The sequence below is a fragment of the Pelobates fuscus genome, chromosome 8 (genome assembly GCF_036172605.1).
Source record: "Pelobates fuscus isolate aPelFus1 chromosome 8, aPelFus1.pri, whole genome shotgun sequence".
In the NCBI taxonomy this organism is placed as follows: Eukaryota; Metazoa; Chordata; class Amphibia; order Anura; family Pelobatidae; genus Pelobates; species Pelobates fuscus.
In genome coordinates, this window is record NC_086324.1 from 121,536,187 (window position 1) to 121,554,518 (window position 18,332).

The following is an 18,332-nucleotide window of genomic DNA, read 5'->3' on the forward strand; positions in this document are numbered from 1 at the left end:
CACAGTTGGGATGAGGTTTTGATGTTGGTGTGCTGTGCCTCTTTTTCGCCACACATAGTGTTGTGTGTTTCTTCCAAACAACTCAACTTTGGTTTCATCTGTCCACAGAATATTTTGCCAGTACTGCTGTGGAACATCCAGGTGCTCTTGTGCAAACTGTAAACGTGCAGCAATGTTTTGTTTGGACAGCAGTGGCTTCCTCTGTGGTATCCTCCCATGAAATCCATTCTTGTTTAGTGTTTTACGTATTGTAGATTCACTAACAGGGATGTTAGCATTTGCCAGTGACTTTTGTAAGTCTTTAGCTGACACTCTAGGATTCTTCTTCACATCATTGAGCAGTCTGCGCTGTGCTCTTGCAGTCATCTTTACAGGACGGCCACTCCTAGGGAGAGTAGCAGCAGTGCTGAACTTTCTCCATTTATAGACAATTTGTCTTACCGTGGACTGATGATGAGCCAGGCTTTTGGAGATACTTTTATAACCCTTTCAAGCTTTATGCAAGTCAACAATTCATAATCGTAGGTCTTCTGAGAGCTCTTTTCTGCGAGGCATCATTCACATCAGGCAATGCTTCTTGTGAAAAGCAAACCCAGAACTGGTGTGTGTTTTTTATAGGGCAGCTGTAACAAACACCTACAATCTCATCTCATTGATTGGACTCCAGTTGGCTGACATCTCACTCCAATTAGCTCTTGGAGATGTCATTAGTCTAGGGGTTCACATACTTTTTCCACCTGCACTGTGAATGTTTACATGGTGTGTTCAATAAAAACATGGCAACATTTCATTCTTTGTGTGTCATTAGTTTAAGAAGACTGTGATTATTATTATTATTATTATTATTATTGCCATTTATATAGCGCCAACAGATTCCGTAGCGCTTTACAATATTAGGAGAGTGGATTTAACTATAAATAGGACAATTACAAATAAACTTACGGGAACAATAGGTTGAAGAGGACCCTGCTCAATCGAGCTTACATTCTATAGGAGGTGGGGTGTAAAACACATTAGGACAGGAATTTGCAGTCAAATAAGGTGGGCTTCCCCTTAGGAGAGGGCAAGAGGCATGTGAGGCAAGGTATGTGAGGTAGGGGTTAGTCTTGGAGGCCATAAGCTTTCCTAAAGAGATGGGTTTTAAGGCACTTCTTAAAAGATGCAAGACTAGGGAAGAGTCTGATGGCGGTAGGCAGGCTATTCCATAGGAAGGGAGCCGCCCGCGAGAGGTCCTGCAAGCGTGAGTTGGCCGTACGGGTGCGGACAACGGACAGGAGGTGGTCACGGGCAGAGCGGAGAGACCGAGAAGGGACATACCTTTGGATCTATGAGGAGATATAAGAGGGGCTAGAGTTGTTCAGTGCTTTATAGGTGTGAGTTAGTATATTGAATTGACTCCTATAGCATACAGGAAGCCAATGTAAGGACTGGCAAAGGGATGAGGTGTGAAACGACTAGAGAGGAAAATCAGTCTAGCAGCAGCGTTCATTACGGACTGTAGGGGTGCAGAACGGCTTTTGGGAAGACCAATCAGGAGAGGGCTACAATAATCCATGCGGGAAATTACTAGAGCATGGACAAGCTCCTTGGTAGTATCTGGTGCAAGAAAGGGGCGGATGCGGGCTATGTTTTTAAGATGGAATCTACAGGATTTGGCAACATGCTGGATGTAAGGCTCAAAGGTGAGACCAGAGTCAAGTATGACGCCAAGACAGCGCGCTTGCAAGGATGGACTGATGTGGGTACCACAAACTTGAAGGGAGAGCGAAAGAGGAGGATCAGTATTAGGAGGAGGAAAGACAAGGAGCTCAGTTTTAGAGAGATTGACTTTCAGAAAGCGGGAGGACATCCAGTCAGAGATGGAAGAAAGGCAAGCAGTGACACGTTGCAGGTCGGCAGGGGAGAGGTCCGGGGAGGAGAGATATAACTGGGTGTCATCAGCGTAAAGGTGGTAGTGGAATCCAAAAAAGGTAATACGTTTGCCAAGAGAGGCAGTATAAAGAGAAAATAGAAGGGGACCAAGGACAGAGCCTTGGGGGACTCCAACCGAGACAGGACGAAGGGAGGAGGTATCATTAGAAAAAGAGACACCGAATGAGCGTTGGGAGAGATAAGAGGAAAACCATGAGAGGACAGAGTCACAGAGACCAAGCGATTGAAGAGTTTGAAGAAGGAGAGCATGATCAACAGTGTCAAAGGCCGCTGAGAGGTCAAGAAGAATTAGTATGGAGTAGTGGCCTTTGGATTTAGCTGCGATTAGGTCGTTAGTAACTTTGATAAGCACAGTCTCTGTAGAGTGGAGAGGGCGAAAGCCAGATTGAAGGGGGTCAAGGAGAGAGTTGGAATTGAGGAAATGAGACACACGGGTAAAGACAAGTCTTTCCAGAAGCTTTGAGGAAAAAGGGAGCAGGGATATGGGACGGTAGTTAGAGGGGGTGGACGGGTCGAGGGATGTTTTTTTTAGAATAGGTACTACAGTGGCATGTTTAAGGTCAGCAGGGACGATGCCAGAAGAGAGAGAGCAGTTGAAGATGTGTGTTAAAGAAGGCACGAGACAAGTGGAGAGAGATCTGATAAGGTGAGATGGGACAGGATCAAGTGGGCAAGTGGTGGGACGAGAGGAGCAAAGAAGAGCAGCCACCTCTTTGTCAGTAGCTGGGGAGAATGTCTGAAGGGTAGGAAAGGCATGATCTATGTGTGGTTGAGAAACAGAATGGCAAGGAAGGGGGAATTCTTTCCTTAGCTGTTCAATCTTGTCAGTGAAGTAACATGCAAAGTTATCTGCAGTAAGGTTAGTTTGGGGGGTGGCCACAGCAGGATGAAGAAGAGAATTAAAGCTGTCAAAGAGACGCCTGGGGTTGCGGGAGCATGAGCTAATGAGAGAGGAAAAGTAGGACTGTTTGGCAAGGGCAAGGGCTGCATTGTATGAACACAATATGAATCTATAATGGAGAAAGTCTGACTGGGTGCGAGACTTCCTCCAGGAGTGTTCAGCACAACGGGAGCATCTTTGCAGGTAGCGTGTTGATTTAGTATGCCATGGTTGGGGGCGGGTCCTCCTCGAGGTGCTTGTTTGGAGTGGCGCTGCAGCGTTCAAAGCAGATGTAAGAGTAGAGTTATATGTGGAGATGGCCAGTGAAGGACAGGAGAGGGAAGGGATGGACAGCAGTCGTGAATCTGCGTGATTGTCTATTGTTGTGACTTAGATGATGATCAGATCACATTTTATGACCAATTTGTGCAGAAATCCATATCATTCCAAAGGGTTCACATATTTTTTCTTGCAACTGTAAACATATGTTGAATATACAATGTAACAACCCAACATGCAAATCTATTGCTTTATGTCTGTTGTAAACCCTCCCCTCTCGATAATCCCCCTTCCTTCTTCCCTTCTGTACCCCAATCTCTCTGATGTAAACCAATAAAATTGGAATTAAACAAAAAAAAAAAGGACACTATAGGCACCCAGACCACCTCAGCTCATGGAAGTGGTCTGGGAGCCTTGCCCCTATCCCCTTAACCCTGTTACAATTTTTTTATATAATCCTGAATTCGCTTAGCATATGACATGATAACTAAAATAACAATGGTCCCAAAAAAGACCACACACCCAATATTATTTTATTGACATTGGCGTGTGCACTCGGTAAACTCCATGGTTGATACTGCATGTACAGAGACTTCAATTATTGTAGCGCTGCAGGTTCCATAAGCCTCCCAGAACCTCTTTCTTGAGAAGAACTCCTTAGTAGAGATGTCCCGAACAGTTCGCCGGGAACTGTTCGCCGGCGAACATGCAATGTTTGCGTTCGCCACGAACACGCGCGATGTGTTGGTCCGCCCCCTATTGCGTCATCATTGAGTAAACTTTGACCCAGTACCTCACAGTCAGCAGACACATTCCAGCCAATCAGCAGCAGACCCTCCCTCCCAGAATGTGTCAGCTGACTGTGAGGTACCGGGTCAAGGTTTACTCAATGATGACGTAATAGGGGGCGGACCAACACATCGCGCGAGTTCGTGGCGAACGCGAACATTGTATGTTCGCCAGCGAACGGTTCCCGGCGAACTGTTCGGGACATCTCTACTCCTTAGACATCCAGGACTGTTGAAGGTTAGATTTGAGGCTCTTTTCTCTCCTTTGTCCTTGGCCGAACGTGGCTCAACTTCAGGTTGCAGGCTTCCCTTTGGTACTTCAGTAGTGGTGACTGGCGTTGCATCAACACCTTAACAAAAGTGTTATATATTTTCTCTGACTTAAATTCAGAACACAGTTTCTCAACACTCTGTAGACTAGTCATGTAATAGTGTCCTAGCAGTCTATTTCATATCGATGTAAAACAATTAACGCACAATAGGTTGGTGTTCAAACTATAAGAAATTGGTCTAAATGAAAATTTGTGTTCTTGTGTAGAACATTGGCTTAAAGATAGAGTACAAAGAGTTGTCATTAATGGTAAATTTTCAAGCTGGGCAAAAGTGGTAAGTGTTGTCTCTCAGGGTTCAGTTCAGGGATTACTTCAATAAAACATATAAATAATCTTAAACTAGGCTTTGAAAATCAACTTTCAGTGTTTGGAGATGACACAAAACTAGGTAAGGTAAGTGATAAGTGGTGTCCCTCAAGGTTCTGTTCTGGGACCGCTTGCCAGAAATATTTTAACATATTTAAATATTTCGTTTGAGCAGGGTCCTCTTCAACCTATTGTTCCTGTAAGTTTTCTTGTAATTGTCCTATTTATAGTTACATCCCCCCTTTCATAATATTGTAAAGCGCTACGGAATCTGTTGGCGCTATATAAATGGCAACAATAATAATAATAATAATAATAAAAGAATGCACAAGCAACTTACACCCTAAATAGAAGTATAATAGGGAAAACAACAGACAAGAAGTTTTCGGGAATTGTTATAGACAACAAACTGCAATGTCAATCGGCAGTTGATAAGGCCAAAAAGGTACTGTTTTGTATGAACATGGGCATTAATTATCAGGATGAATATATAATTTTGCTCTTTATAAATCCCTGTTAAGGCCACACCTTGAAGAGGTGGTTTTATCAGAGTCTATACAGATGTTTAAACAGCAATTGGATAAATACTTGCAAAAACATAATATTCATGGATATAATTTACCGTATTTTTCGCTCCATAAGACGCACTTTTTTTCCCCTCAAAAGTGAGGGGAAATGTCTATGCGTCTTATGGAGCGAATATGAAGGTTTACTTACCTGTCTTGCAGCGTTGGCCGCCAGCACAGGGCGCACCGCGGTAGTGGAACTTGAATTTCATGTTCCGGTTTCCGGCGGGACTGAAAGGAAGTGTGCACAAGCTGAGTGCGCACTTCCTTTCAGTCCCGCCGGAAACCGGAACATGAAATTCAAGTTCCACTACCGCGGTGCGCCCTGTGCTGCCGGCCAACGCTACAAGACAGGTAAGTAATTATGGGACAAGGGGAGGGGGACAGTATGGGAGAGAAGAATATGGGGAGGGGGATGAAGTCTATGGGGGGGGATGAAGTCTATGGGGGGATGAAGTCTATGGGGAGGGGGGGAGATGAAGTCTATGGGGAGGGGGGGAGATGAAGTCTATGGGGAGGGGGGGAGATGAAGTCTATGGGGAGGGGGGGAGATGAAGTCTATGGGGAGGGGGGAGATGAAGTCTATGGGGAGGGGGGAGATGAAGTCTATGGGGAGGGGGGGAGATGAAGTCTATGGGGAGGGGGGGAGATGAAGTCTATGGGGAGGGGGGGGGGAGATGAAGTCTATGGGGAGGGGGGGAGATGAAGTCTATGGGGAGGGGGGGGGAAATGAAGTCTATGGGGAGGGGGGGAGATGAATTATATGGGAAGGGGGGGAGATGAAGTCTATGGGGAGGGGGGAGATGAAGTCTATGGGGAGGGGGGGAGATGAAGTCTATGGGGAGGGGGGGAGATGAAGTCTATGGGGAGGGGGGGAGATGAAGTCTATGGGGAGGGGGGAGATGAAGTCTATGGGGAGGGGGGGAGATGAAGTCTATGGGGAGGGGGGGAGATGAAGTCTATGGGGAGGGGGGAGATGAAGTCTATGGGGAGGGGGGGAGATGAAGTCTATGGGGGGGGATGAAGTCTATGGGGGGGGATGAAGTCTATGGGGAGGGGGGGAGATGAAGTCTATGGGGAGGGGGGGGAGATGAAGTCTATGGGGAGGGGGGGGAGATGAAGTCTATGGGGAGGGGGGGGAGATGAAGTCTATGGGGAGGGGGGGGAGATGAAGTCTATGGGGAGGGGGGGAGATGAAGTCTATGGGGAGGGGGGAGATGAAGTCTATGGGGAGGGGGGGAGATGAAGTCTATGGGGGGGGGAGATGAAGTCTATGGGGGGGGAGATGAAGTCTATGGGGAGGGGGGAGATGAAGTCTATGGGGAGGGGGGGAAATGAAGTCTATGGGGAGGGGGGGAGATGAATTCTATGGGGAGGGGGGGAGATGAAGTCTATGGGGAGGGGGGGAGATGAAGTCTATGGGGAGGGGGGGAGATGAAGTCTATGGGGAGGGGGGAGATGAAGTCTATGGGGAGGGGGGGAGATGAAGTCTATGGGGAGGGGGGGGAGATGAAGTCTATGGGGAGGGGGGGGAGATGAAGTCTATGGGGAGGGGGGGGAGATGAAGTCTATGGGGAGGGGGGGAGATGAAGTCTATGGGGAGGGGGGAGATGAAGTCTATGGGGGGTAGATGAAGTCTATGGGGAGGGGGGGAGATGAAGTCTATGGGGGGGGAGATGAAGTCTATGGGGAGGGGGAGATGAAGTCTATGGGGAGGGGGGAGATGAAGTCTATGGGGAGGGGGGAGATGAAGTCTATGGGGAGGGGGGAGATGAAGTCTATGGGGAGGGGGGGAGATGAAGTCTATGGGGAGGGGGGGAGATGAAGTCTATGGGGAGGGGGGGAGATGAAGTCTATGGGGAGGGGGGGAGATGAAGTCTATGGGGAGGGGGGGAGATGAAGTCTATGGGGAGGGGGGGAGATGAAGTCTATGGGGAGGGGGGAGATGAAGTCTATGGGGAGGGGGGGAGATGAAGTCTATGGGGAGGGGGGGAGATGAAGTCTATGGGGAGGGGGGAGATGAAGTCTATGGGGAGGGGGTGGATGAAGTCTATGGGGATGGGGGGGATGAAGACTATGGGGATGGGGGGGATGAAGACTATGGGGATGGGGGGATGAAGACTATGGGGATGGGGGGGATGAAGACTATGGGGATGGGGGGGATGAAGACTATGGGGATGGGGGGATGAAGACAATGGGGAGGGGGTGAGTGAAGACTATGGGAGAGAGGAGAAGACTATGGGAGGGGGGACACTATGGGACAGGGGAGAAAAAAAATATTCTGTACAAACTGTCCCATAGTAAGAAACACTATGGGTCAGTTTGTTCAGAATATTTTTTTTTCTGGGTTTTTTCCTCTAAAAACTAGGTGCGTCTTATGGTGAGGTGCGTCTTATGGAGCGAAAAATACGGTAATTATCGGGGTAATAGCTTTAAGGAGATATCTGTCTGCCATTATGGGGTCAAGAAGCATTTTTTTCTTGTTTGTTCAAAATGTAAAGCATGTTCTTTTGGATCAACAGCAAAAACAAATGTGAGAAAAACGTAATGCAATGTAACTACGTAACACTATTAATATGTAAGCAGAACATCACTGCAATTTTGTCAATGCATACATTCTCCACCAAAATGTTTCAGAACAGAAATTCTCAGATTTAAAATTTGTTCAGAGGGTCTATTCTAGCAGTGTTGGTAAATGGAGGAAAAGGAATGCGTTTGAACAAAATGCTAAATATTGGGGTTTGTTCTTCATTATGGTTGCATCTCATGGTTGTATCATGTAGTTCTTTGTCTGCATCTCATAGCTATATCTTATTATTGCATTTATCTACTGAATACTCAAACTGTGAACTTTGGTTAGCCATGATCTAACATTCTGCAACTGTTACAAAGAACAAAAGAGAGGGCTGCAAGATGTTATCTCCAATGATAAACAGACTTGAGGTATCTTCTTATTTCAGCAACCTTGGATAGATAACAAACCTCTGTTCTTTTAAAGCTAAAATAATATATGGAAGAATGATGGGCATGAGTATGGCAGAGTTTTGGATTTTCGACAAGGTGAGTGTGGTAGCTGGTAGTGTTCCGATCCGAACAAAGTCCCGAATTGCATTCAAACACGAATGGAGAAACTGTTAGAATGCAATTCGGCAGTTTTGCCGGCATTCTGTCTAAGTGACAGGACGTTCGGCAATACTGACAGGAGGCATCATGGGAACAGGGAGGAAAGCTAAGGATCATGGGAAAATTGTTGTGACCAACGGAAAACGAAGCACACTTTGCTCCTCCGCTGGTCACCGCGTAGGAAACCTCCAGAAGAGAAATAGTCCCTACTTTGTCTTAAGATTTAAAGAAAACTAGAGCAGATAGGAAGAAAAGAAGAACAGATCCTGAGAGAGGGAGAGAAGAGGAATCGATTGGGGAAAGGTAAGTTCGACATGACAGTGCCGCTTTAACTCCAATAAAGTTATTGTGGTGTTTGGTAGTGTTCCTTTCAAAGGGTAACCGTTCTTCGCAATACTTGTTCTAGCTTCATTTTATTCTCCACCAAGAACTAACATATCTGGACTGGGTTCACACCATGTCAATAAAGAGGGATCAGCTGCCATGAAAAGGGATAGATGGTAAATTACTCTGAATTATTTTGCTTTTTAAAGAGGGGAGCGCAAATTGTTTACCTAATTAATTTGTGATTTTAACACAGTTATTCATAAACTATGCCTTTTCTTTACAAACCATAACCACAGCATGACTCACAGACGCAAAATGCTCTCACATTGGAAAAAAAACCCTTACTGTCCAATACTTATATTCTCTCTCATGGGAAGAACACGCATCAAAAACAAAATAAAGTGCAAAAACAGATATTGTGTTTTCAAAAAAAAAAGAACCTGTGTAAATCCTGCGTAAACCCAGATGGAATGCCAGCACTTCGTGCCATAACAACCCAGTCACAGATAGGTAGCGTCTACTATTCGCAACCTCACATGTCCGGGATGCGTCACAATAGTAATAACCGTGTCATCACACCCGCGCGCTGCATGCCGGGTAATGTAGTTCCCTCGGAACTTCATGACTGTAGAAAAACACAAATGAAGGACTACATGTCCCAGCAGCCCCCGGTGTTGCTTTTGCTCTTAGGTTAAGCTGCTGTTTCCTGAGAGAGAGAAAGAGAGAGAGGGGACTCTTGGGTTTATGGTGTCGCAGAATGCATTGACTGGACGGTGCGACCACTGCCACGATGTTTGGGCGATCGAAGAGCTGGGTCAGTGCCTCTGGGCGCTCCAGCTCCAGCCTTCACTCACTGGAGCGATTGAAGTAAGTGGAATGAAGGGAAGCAGCACCAAGGTCCCTCTGGGGGTAAAGGTCCTTGGTGGCCCATCACATCTACCTTCCAATAAGTGTGTGAGAGGGGTCAGGCACCATGTAAACCCTGTATGTGTGGGGTGCTCAGAATTGGAGCAACAAAATGCGGGTTAAGGCAAAACTTGAGCAATTCATGCCACATTATGTAATTTAGCTTTAAACATTGCTTAAAAGCAATGTTTACAACTTCTAGGACAGGGCAACATAGAGGTAGGTAGGTCTATAATGACTTACTGTTCCTAAATTTGTGCATGTGTAGGGGAGTATAATTTGCTTAAAGGGATAATGTAAGCACCATATGGACTATTAGCTGCTGTAGTGGTTATGGTGCCAGGAGACACTTGGCACTGTCCCGCAGTAATTGGTCAACCCCTTTTTCAATGATCTGACACTTTTTTTACATGAGTTCCCCTTCGCCGGTTGTCTGGTCGCTAAGCCACAAATAAAATGGTTGTTTTTTTAGTTATCAACTAGCGTTATCATCAAGTGAATTATACACAATAGGTGGAGAAGTTAAGTTATAATTCTTGTGTATGAATTGTATTGCATGTTTGGTGTGGGTTAAGGAGATCCCACACAGATGTTTAGAGAACTGTAATAGTTGTACACCTTTTAAAACTACGCACTTGATAATGGTTGCGGTTATTATAAAGTCAACTCACAACCAAACATTCTCAGAACCAAGCAGTATTCATTGATATTTCAAACTACTGTACTTCTAGGGGAAAGTGGTTTTCTCAATACTAGAGAAAGTTTGGAATGGACTGTTAATCCCCCAGGGCCAAATTCCTCATTGTGTGGCTCGCTGGCTGCTCACAGGAAGTCGCAGTAAGCACCTATTGCATGGATGGTGGCTTACATATGGGACCCTCTCACAGCTTTGCATTGTCCCATACTGTAGCGCTAGCATGTCAAACTCAAAGGCCAACACGGGCCAAATAAACCAGGTTTACGTTTATGTGGACTGCAAAAAACAACCTACTTCAGTTTTCATAGAAATATAGGTTTATTTAGAAAAGTACAGTATAAAAAAAGTTGCCTAACTGGCAATGGACATCCTCATGCTTGTAGGGCTTTCAAGTAAACAAAAGAGCAAATGTATTTTGAGGAGACGTGCATTTGCATATAACAAATGTTTCAGTCCAACTACCTTGACAAATTAAGAAACGTTTGGTAATGGGACTGAAATAGTGAATGTATGCTGTTGCACAGCTGTAACAAACAAATGGTTATCTTGTTGATTTTGAAGTCCTGTGATTGTGTTCTGCACTTTGGCTTGATGATCTCAGCCTATTCAGTGATGATTGCAAACTTGATGATCTCCGCCAATCCAATGCTTTCCATAGGAAAGCATTGGGAGGCTATTGTGCATGTGTGTCAAAAAGCTGTGTGGTCAATCAGCATCTCTGTGGGAAGCATTTGGCAGACCCAATCTAATACACTGCCCACAAATCCAATACACTGTCCCATCCACCCGATCTAATACACTGCCCCTTAATCTAATACATTGCCCCCCATCCACTCTAATTTAATACACTGCCCCCCTCTCTCTCCCCTAATTTATTACACTGCCCTCCCCCCAATTTAACACACTGCCCCTCTCCAACCACTCTAATACACAGCCCCCCTTTTTACCACTCTAATACATTGCCCCCTCCTTCCCCCAATTTAATACACTGCTCCCCTCCCTCCCCCAAATTATTACACTGCCCCCCAATACACTAAAAATGTTGATTGATTGTTGATTGACATTTGGCAGTCCAGTACAGAATTTCTGCACAAAAAGTAATAAATCTCTGGATGTGCAGTGTTTCAAGCAGAAACACTGCACATCCAGACTCCTAGCTCTATGACCACTCATTTCAAATTACTGAAGTGGTCATGGTAATTGGAGTAACCCTTTAACTTTTTCCATTTTCTTTTGTGTTATATGTTTATATTGTATGCCAGGACTCGACAAATCCCAGATCGCCATGGCAACTAGAAATTTCGCCCTGGCGTCTGGGATTTGCCAGCTCTCTAGTTTGTGTGGGAGGGAGCTTTGACGGCGGGCGTCATGGGGAATATTGGAGGCGTTCACCCGCCCGCGGGAGCATTATGGGTGGCGTGCGAGGGAGCAGTACTCTGTTTGCAGCTCCTCTCTGCTCCCTCGCGCTGTCTAATGATGTTGGGAGCCGGAATATGACATAATTCCGGCCCCGTCATCATTACAGAGCGCGAGGGAGCAGAGAGGAGCTACAGGCAGAGTACTGCTCCTTCGCATACAGGAAGAGTGCAGCCCCACTGGACCCCAGGAAAGACCCACTCAGCTCTCCCAAAGGTAGGGAGTCTAAAGTAAAGTGGGTTTAACGTAAACACAATTAACTCATTTTACAAGTATATTCCTGCAGCTTACGTCTTAGCACAGGTCTTAGCACAGAAATTTAAAAACAGCCCTGGTCCCAAATGGTAAGAAAATTTAAAAGCTGTCTGGTCACTAAGGGGTTAAATGCAAGTATTCATAGTTCCATAGCTGAAAAGAGACTTGCGTCCATCAAGTTCAGCCTTCCTCACATTTGTTTTTTGCAGTTGATACAAAAGGCAAAAAAAAAAAAAATTTGAATCACTTCCAAATTTTGCAACAAGCTAGGAAAATAAATCCTCCGTGACCCCAGAATGGCTGTCAGATTTATCCTTGGATCAAGCAGTTATTGCCATACATTGAAAGATTATATCCTTGAATATTCTGTTTTTGCAAGTATGCATCTAGTAGCTGTTTGAACATCTGTATGGACTCTGATATAACCACTTCTCCAGTCAGAGAACTCCACATCCTTATTGTTCTTACAGTAAAAAAAACCTTTCCTTTGGCTTAGACGAAATCTTCTTTCTTCCAGTCTAAACGCATGACCTCGTGTCCTATGTAAAGTCCGGTTTGTGAATAGATTTCCACACGGTGGTTTGTATTGGCTCAGAATATATTTGTAGAATGTTTTAATATCCCCTCTCAGGCGACGTTTTTCTAAACTAAATAGGTTTAAATTTGTTGAACTTTCTTCATAGCTGATATGTTCCATTACTTTTATTAATTTTGTAGCCCGCCTCTGCACTTTTTCTAGTGCAATAATAACCTTCTTTATAAATCACTGGTAAGACTACATATTGAATATGCTGTGCAATTGTGGGCACCTGTTCTAAAGAGGCAAAATGATATTCTCATCCAAAGAATGAATGCCGTTTTTCATACATGACAATACCTTACTGGCCTTAGCCACTGCTAATTGACATTGCACATTGTTGCATAGTTTGCTGTCTATAACAATTCCCAAGTCCTTTTCTTGTGTTGTTATCCCTAATTCGCTTCCATTAAGGGTATACGTTGCTTGTGCATTCTTTACCCCGAAGTGCATAACTTTGCATTTTTCAACATTAAAGGGACACTATAGTGTCAGGAAAACCGCTTGGTTTTCCTGACACTATAGTACCCCGAGGGTGCCCCTCCCGCAGTGCTGAAGGGGTTAAAACCCCTTCAGCTATTTACCCTTTTCCCCCGCCGGGCTCCCTTACCTCTCCTCCCCCGCCGACATCAGCATCCTTGTCTGATGTCACATGTGCCGAATACGCATTCAAAGTGTCCGTAGGAAAGCATTTTTTTAAAGCTTTCCTATGGACGCTCTGCGTGATTGAGGCATAAAATGGCTTAACCCCAGATGTAAAACTGCTATGTTTACATTGTAGGGTTAATCCAGCCTCTAGTGGATGTCTTCCTGACAGCCTCTAGAGGCGCTTCTGCGACGTTGGATACGAAATTTGAGAAATGCTTTCCTATGGCTGTTTGAATGCGCGCGCTGCTCTTGCTGCGCATTCTGCTCCACTCGGGAGCTGACGTCGGCAGGAGAGGTCACCAGCGCCAAGGGAGCCCGGCGCTGCATAAAGGTAAGCGGCTGAAAGGGTTTTAACCCCTTTAGCCCAGCGGGAGTGTAACCCTGAGGGTGGGGGTCCCCCAAGGATGATATAGTGTCAGGAAATAAAGTTTGTTTTTCTGACACTATAGTGATCATTTAAGTGTTGGCAAAGAGTTCTTACCACTCTCAACTTGTGAGTTAGATACAAATTATTCTTTTGATTTCATATTTGTGACTCTATTGCACTAGGAGTTCCTTCTACTTTGTCTCCTTTTTTAGATACCAGAGTTGTGACTGTACAAGTTTGCAAGTATATGCATATGTCATACTGTTGGTTGTATGTTTCACAACATCACTAATTATTGCTTGTTAATATACCTAAAATACACCTATGTTTGTGAGTTGTGTAATATCACTTTAAGAGGTTTATTAATTCTAAGATATATCCACAGATGGTGTTTTTTTAATATTGTGTACCATTACTTTTAAGAGGAGGAGTTAACCCAAGCAGGTAATTATTGCCGTTTTTCAGAAAATGCTATAATTACCACTGTAGGTTTAAGGGAACTTGCACCTAGACCACTTCCATGAGCTGAAGTGGTCTGGGTGCCTACAGTGTCCTTTTAATGTTGGTGTAGCCACATTGTAGGTCTTGGGAAACATGATTCTTTGTGTGCTCCGTTCTTTACTCTGTGGTTCCTCATTACTTTCGGATGATAATGCCTTTTGTAGGATTCTGTGTTTGTGTCCTCTATTTAAAAATATTTAATACGTACTCCATAACGGTTCTTTTATATTAGAACAACAATAAAACAAGTGAAAAAAGGTAAGATATAGGGCTCAATTTACGCTCTGCTGAAGGCTAACTTCTATCGTCTGTCCTTACTCACACCTCTGATGCTCACCTTCAAGACTTCTCGAAGGCTGCACCGTTCCTGTGGAAGTCACGTCCCTCCTCTGTTAGATGCTCACCCAGTCTCCACACCTTCAAAAAAAAAATCATTAAAAACCCGCTTCTTCATAAAAGCGTATCAATTAAACTATTAATGGCTCCCGACTGATTCCTCTCTGGCAACTATCAATACTATCCTTACCTTTTGTGTCACTTTAACCTACTCCCTCTAGTATGTAAGCTCATTGAGCAGGGCCCTCAACCCCTTTGTTCCTGTGTGTCTAACTTGTCTGGTTACACCTACATGTTTGTTCGTCCACCCACTGTCGTCCGCCTAGGTTTCCCAGGGACCCGTGGTCCGTCCCTCGAAGTTCCCGTACAATATATTGCTATAGCAGTACATGTATGTATATGGAAATAATTAATTATAAGGGAAACTTCATCTTTAGCAATATCAGTGAAGAGCAATCGACATTGGGAAGCATCAGGTAATTAAAAAGAAAAAGTTTTATTCCTTGCCCCATGAGAGCAATACGGGTTTCTTTGCACCATAACCACCACAGAGTGCTAAAGAAGTTATTGAGTGCCCCATTAAAATCTGACAACCTTTTTGTTGCTCTGCTTATTGTCCGCTGCAGTATTTTCTTTATTGAAAGCTCATCATTTCTTGAAAGTCTAGACTCTTCCAATTACTAGCTTAAATACTTATTATCACTCTTTTTCTCACTCAGCTTCTTCCTCCTATGATTCTCATGTTGCACAAGTACATGTTAACTGGCAAATGAATGGATTTCCTTCAATTTGTTTAATTTTTATTTTTCAGATACATGTATCATGTTTTAACGAAGAACACGACTGTCACAGATCTTAATCGCAATTTGTTAGTGGAAACAATTCGTTCCATCACAGAGATACTTATCTGGGGAGACCAGAATGACAGCTCTGTGTTTGAGTAAGTGAACTATTTCCTAATACAATATTGCATTGTGAACATTTTAAAACGGTTTACTGACGTTAATTATTTAATTCCTGATTTAACAGAGCAGCTCCTGTAAACCCATTCCTGTTTCACAGTGTTCCCCCTAAATCATTATGCCCTCTTATTTTATTAATGTAAATCTTATAATTTTTGTTTCCAGAGGTTGCCCCCCCTACTTGTTCTCCAAAATGTGTCCTTCCAAGCACGTTTCCCAGCTGCCCGAATGAGTTTTTAGTGTGGCCACAAAACTTCACGCCTGCAGCAAAACAGTAAAAACAAAGGATCTAAGGGAGTTTCAATAGGATGCTGTGCTATTAAAGGAACACTACAGCATTATAGATAAATACAGTTCTTTATAATGCTGGAGTGTTGGTGAATCTCCTGGGCCCCAATCGGCAACAATACCTGTTAAATAAAGGGCTCCCAAACAAGAGAATGTTCTTAACAGAGAAGGATTGAGGGCATGTGCGGCAATCTATGAAAAGCATAGATTCTCATAGATTTAAATAAACCGAGCAGGATTAAAGTGAACCGGTTATGAATAATTTAACTTACCTGCAATCGCCCATATACATTTATACACGCAATCTATCACAAATTAACATGGTGTATTCCATGTAAAATATAAATATTTACTCACTTTTCCTCAGTTCCAGCACCGGTTCGTGGGTGTTACTCCTTGTGTTACACCCACTTCCAGGCCTTCCTCAACTCCGCCTCTGTTCTTCCTTGATTTGCCCTGCTTGGGACACATCCCGCTGGCTAGGGAGCTTCCATAACAACCACAGCACATCTGCTGTGGTTTCTATGGGAGAATAGCAGAGTAACCTCCTGTGGGTGGTCTTTTCTGCTGTCCCTTGCTAGTCAATGCCTCCCAATGCAGAGGCATTGACTGACGGCTGGGAGAAATAGAACAAATTTAACTACTTTTCACTATCCCTATGCAAAGCATAAACAGAATTCTGTACTTAGTCAGCACCTTAGACTGGAACTTAGATTCCCTGGCTATTTTGCATTGCATCATCAATTACGTCACTGAATGAATATATGCATTTGGCGAGTGGAAATTTAGCAGTCAACGTTGACCAGAATATTTCTTCTTCTGTGTTAAGGAGGGGATCTAGACAATGTAACCACTTAATCTCATTAAACTGACTAGAGTTACCTGACTTTATTATTAATAGTTTCCTTTTAACAAGTCTTATCCATTTTTATAGTTTCTTTCTGGAGAAGAACATGTTTGTCTTCTTCTTGAACATTCTGCGACAGAAGTCAGGACGTTATGTTTGTGGGCAACTTCTTCAAACGTTGAACATGCTGTTTGAAAATATAAACCATGAAACCTCTTTATGTAAGTTTCTCCACGAATTGTATCATTATGTTTACTTATCTTTTTCTTCCTTATTTATCCTTCAACTAGGCTCCTCCAGCTACCTGTCAGTCAATGTTTTAAACTCTGCCCTGTGCACAGGGTGGATTTGATTCAAATTAAGTCAATCTAAATAACTAGTCAGTAAGACTTAATTTAAGTTATGAGTTTTACAGATTAGTTTAATAGTTCTATTAGAACTGATTTTGATATATACCAGTAGAAATACATAGATAGTGATACAATGCTAATTATCTCCAGTTTAATAGTTTAATCACTGATAATTAGAGGACAATTTAAATTTTTCATTATTTACACAGATTTACAGAATAACAATGGGATTAAAGTCTGAATTTTGTATGTTTATTTGATAAATTTGCTATGAAAAAGTGCATGTTATCTCTGCAGACACAAGTTTATTTGACTTGAATTAAGCACTTAAGGACCACATGATGATCTATGCCCTCATGCAGAGCTTTAATGCCAAGAGATTGGCCATCATGCAGTAAAGGTACCAGTTGTTACCAAGGGCTACCCGGTATCTTTCCATAACTGGGAGTACCCTCTGTCGGCTATGGCCACAGTTTGTGACCCCAGACTGAAAGATGATTAATAGTGAGCACTGCGGTTGAGGCCACAGTAAGTGACTGCAGATGGACAACAGAGCTATGAGCAGCGCTCAAAGTGAGACCTGCTCATAGCTCTTTAAATTCCTTTATCTGCCGTGGTAGCGCGATTACGCAGAAGTGGTAATTCTAAAAATTACTGCCTCCCCACCAAAGTTTCTGAAAATACCCTGGGGAGGTTTATCTGTTTGCCCCCTGATGTCTGTGTGATAAGCTGCAGCATAAGAGTGAACCAAAGGGATTCCCTTGAGAGGTAAGATTAGAGGGTGGGATTAGGACTGGTATTATGAGTAGGATTATGGGTTAGAATCTAACCTATAATCCTAAAATTATTTGGAGTAGGGTCGGATTATGCATAGGATTAGATGGTGGATTATGGGTTCTGTTAGGGATAGGAAAATTGATTGGTTTAAGGGTTTCATTAAAGGCAGTATTGGGGAAAAGGTATACATGAGGGGTATTATTGCACTCGAGAACACTAGCAGAATAGAAATATGCCAAATTTTAACAAAATAAAACTTGTGGGGAAGCCCCAACCACAAAAAAATGTATAAATTAGACATAGGTTTTTGATAGAATGGTTAAATGAAAAGTATCAAAATGCTTTTAAAGCGGCACTGTCATGGCCGAATCCCATGTTTGGTTTTTTTTGTCTTGTTTTTTAACCCAACCCCACTACATCTAATTGTCCCCCTAGTCACCCGCAAATGCCCCAAACCAATAATTTGCCCCCCATATTACCTAGTTTTGCACCTTTATTTTGTGTACAAACCTAGGTCTTGGGCACCGCCATCTTTGTGTGGGTAGATCAAGTCCCTGTGGGACACGTCATCTGCCCACACTAGATAGCGCTGTGAAATTCCCGCGCATCCGCAGTTAAACACTTGGACATGCAAACGGGAATTTCATCTATTAATTTGTCAGAAAGATGAATACATTAATAGAAATTTCGAACGAATGAACAAAGACCTCTTCGTTAGTTTGTTTGATGTATTACAGGGAGGGAGCTACTGGCGCACGGCTCTTTCCTTGTAATATGTAAAAATAGAAGCAGCAGGGAGCTGTGCTTCCCGCAACTTCTTAAGCTCCACCCCACCTCCCTCCCCCCCCAATGTCCCCTCTCACTCAATGGGG

General features: G+C 43.7%; 1 protein-coding gene across 5 annotated transcripts in view; it reads left to right on the plus strand.

Moving 5' to 3' along the window:
- The first annotated feature begins 9,234 nt into the window (after positions 1-9,234).
- CLEC16A (C-type lectin domain containing 16A) overlaps positions 9,235-18,332 on the plus strand; it is a 156,412-nt gene continuing 147,314 nt past the window's right edge. For all 5 annotated transcript variants that reach the window (XM_063430278.1, XM_063430273.1, XM_063430275.1 and 2 more), the window contains exons 1-3: positions 9,235-9,400; positions 15,048-15,176; positions 16,421-16,554. In XM_063430278.1, the coding sequence (XP_063286348.1) occupies positions 9,324-9,400; positions 15,048-15,176; positions 16,421-16,554 (340 nt within the window). In that variant the 5' untranslated portion in view covers positions 9,235-9,323. The remainder of the gene's footprint in view (positions 9,401-15,047; positions 15,177-16,420; positions 16,555-18,332) is intronic.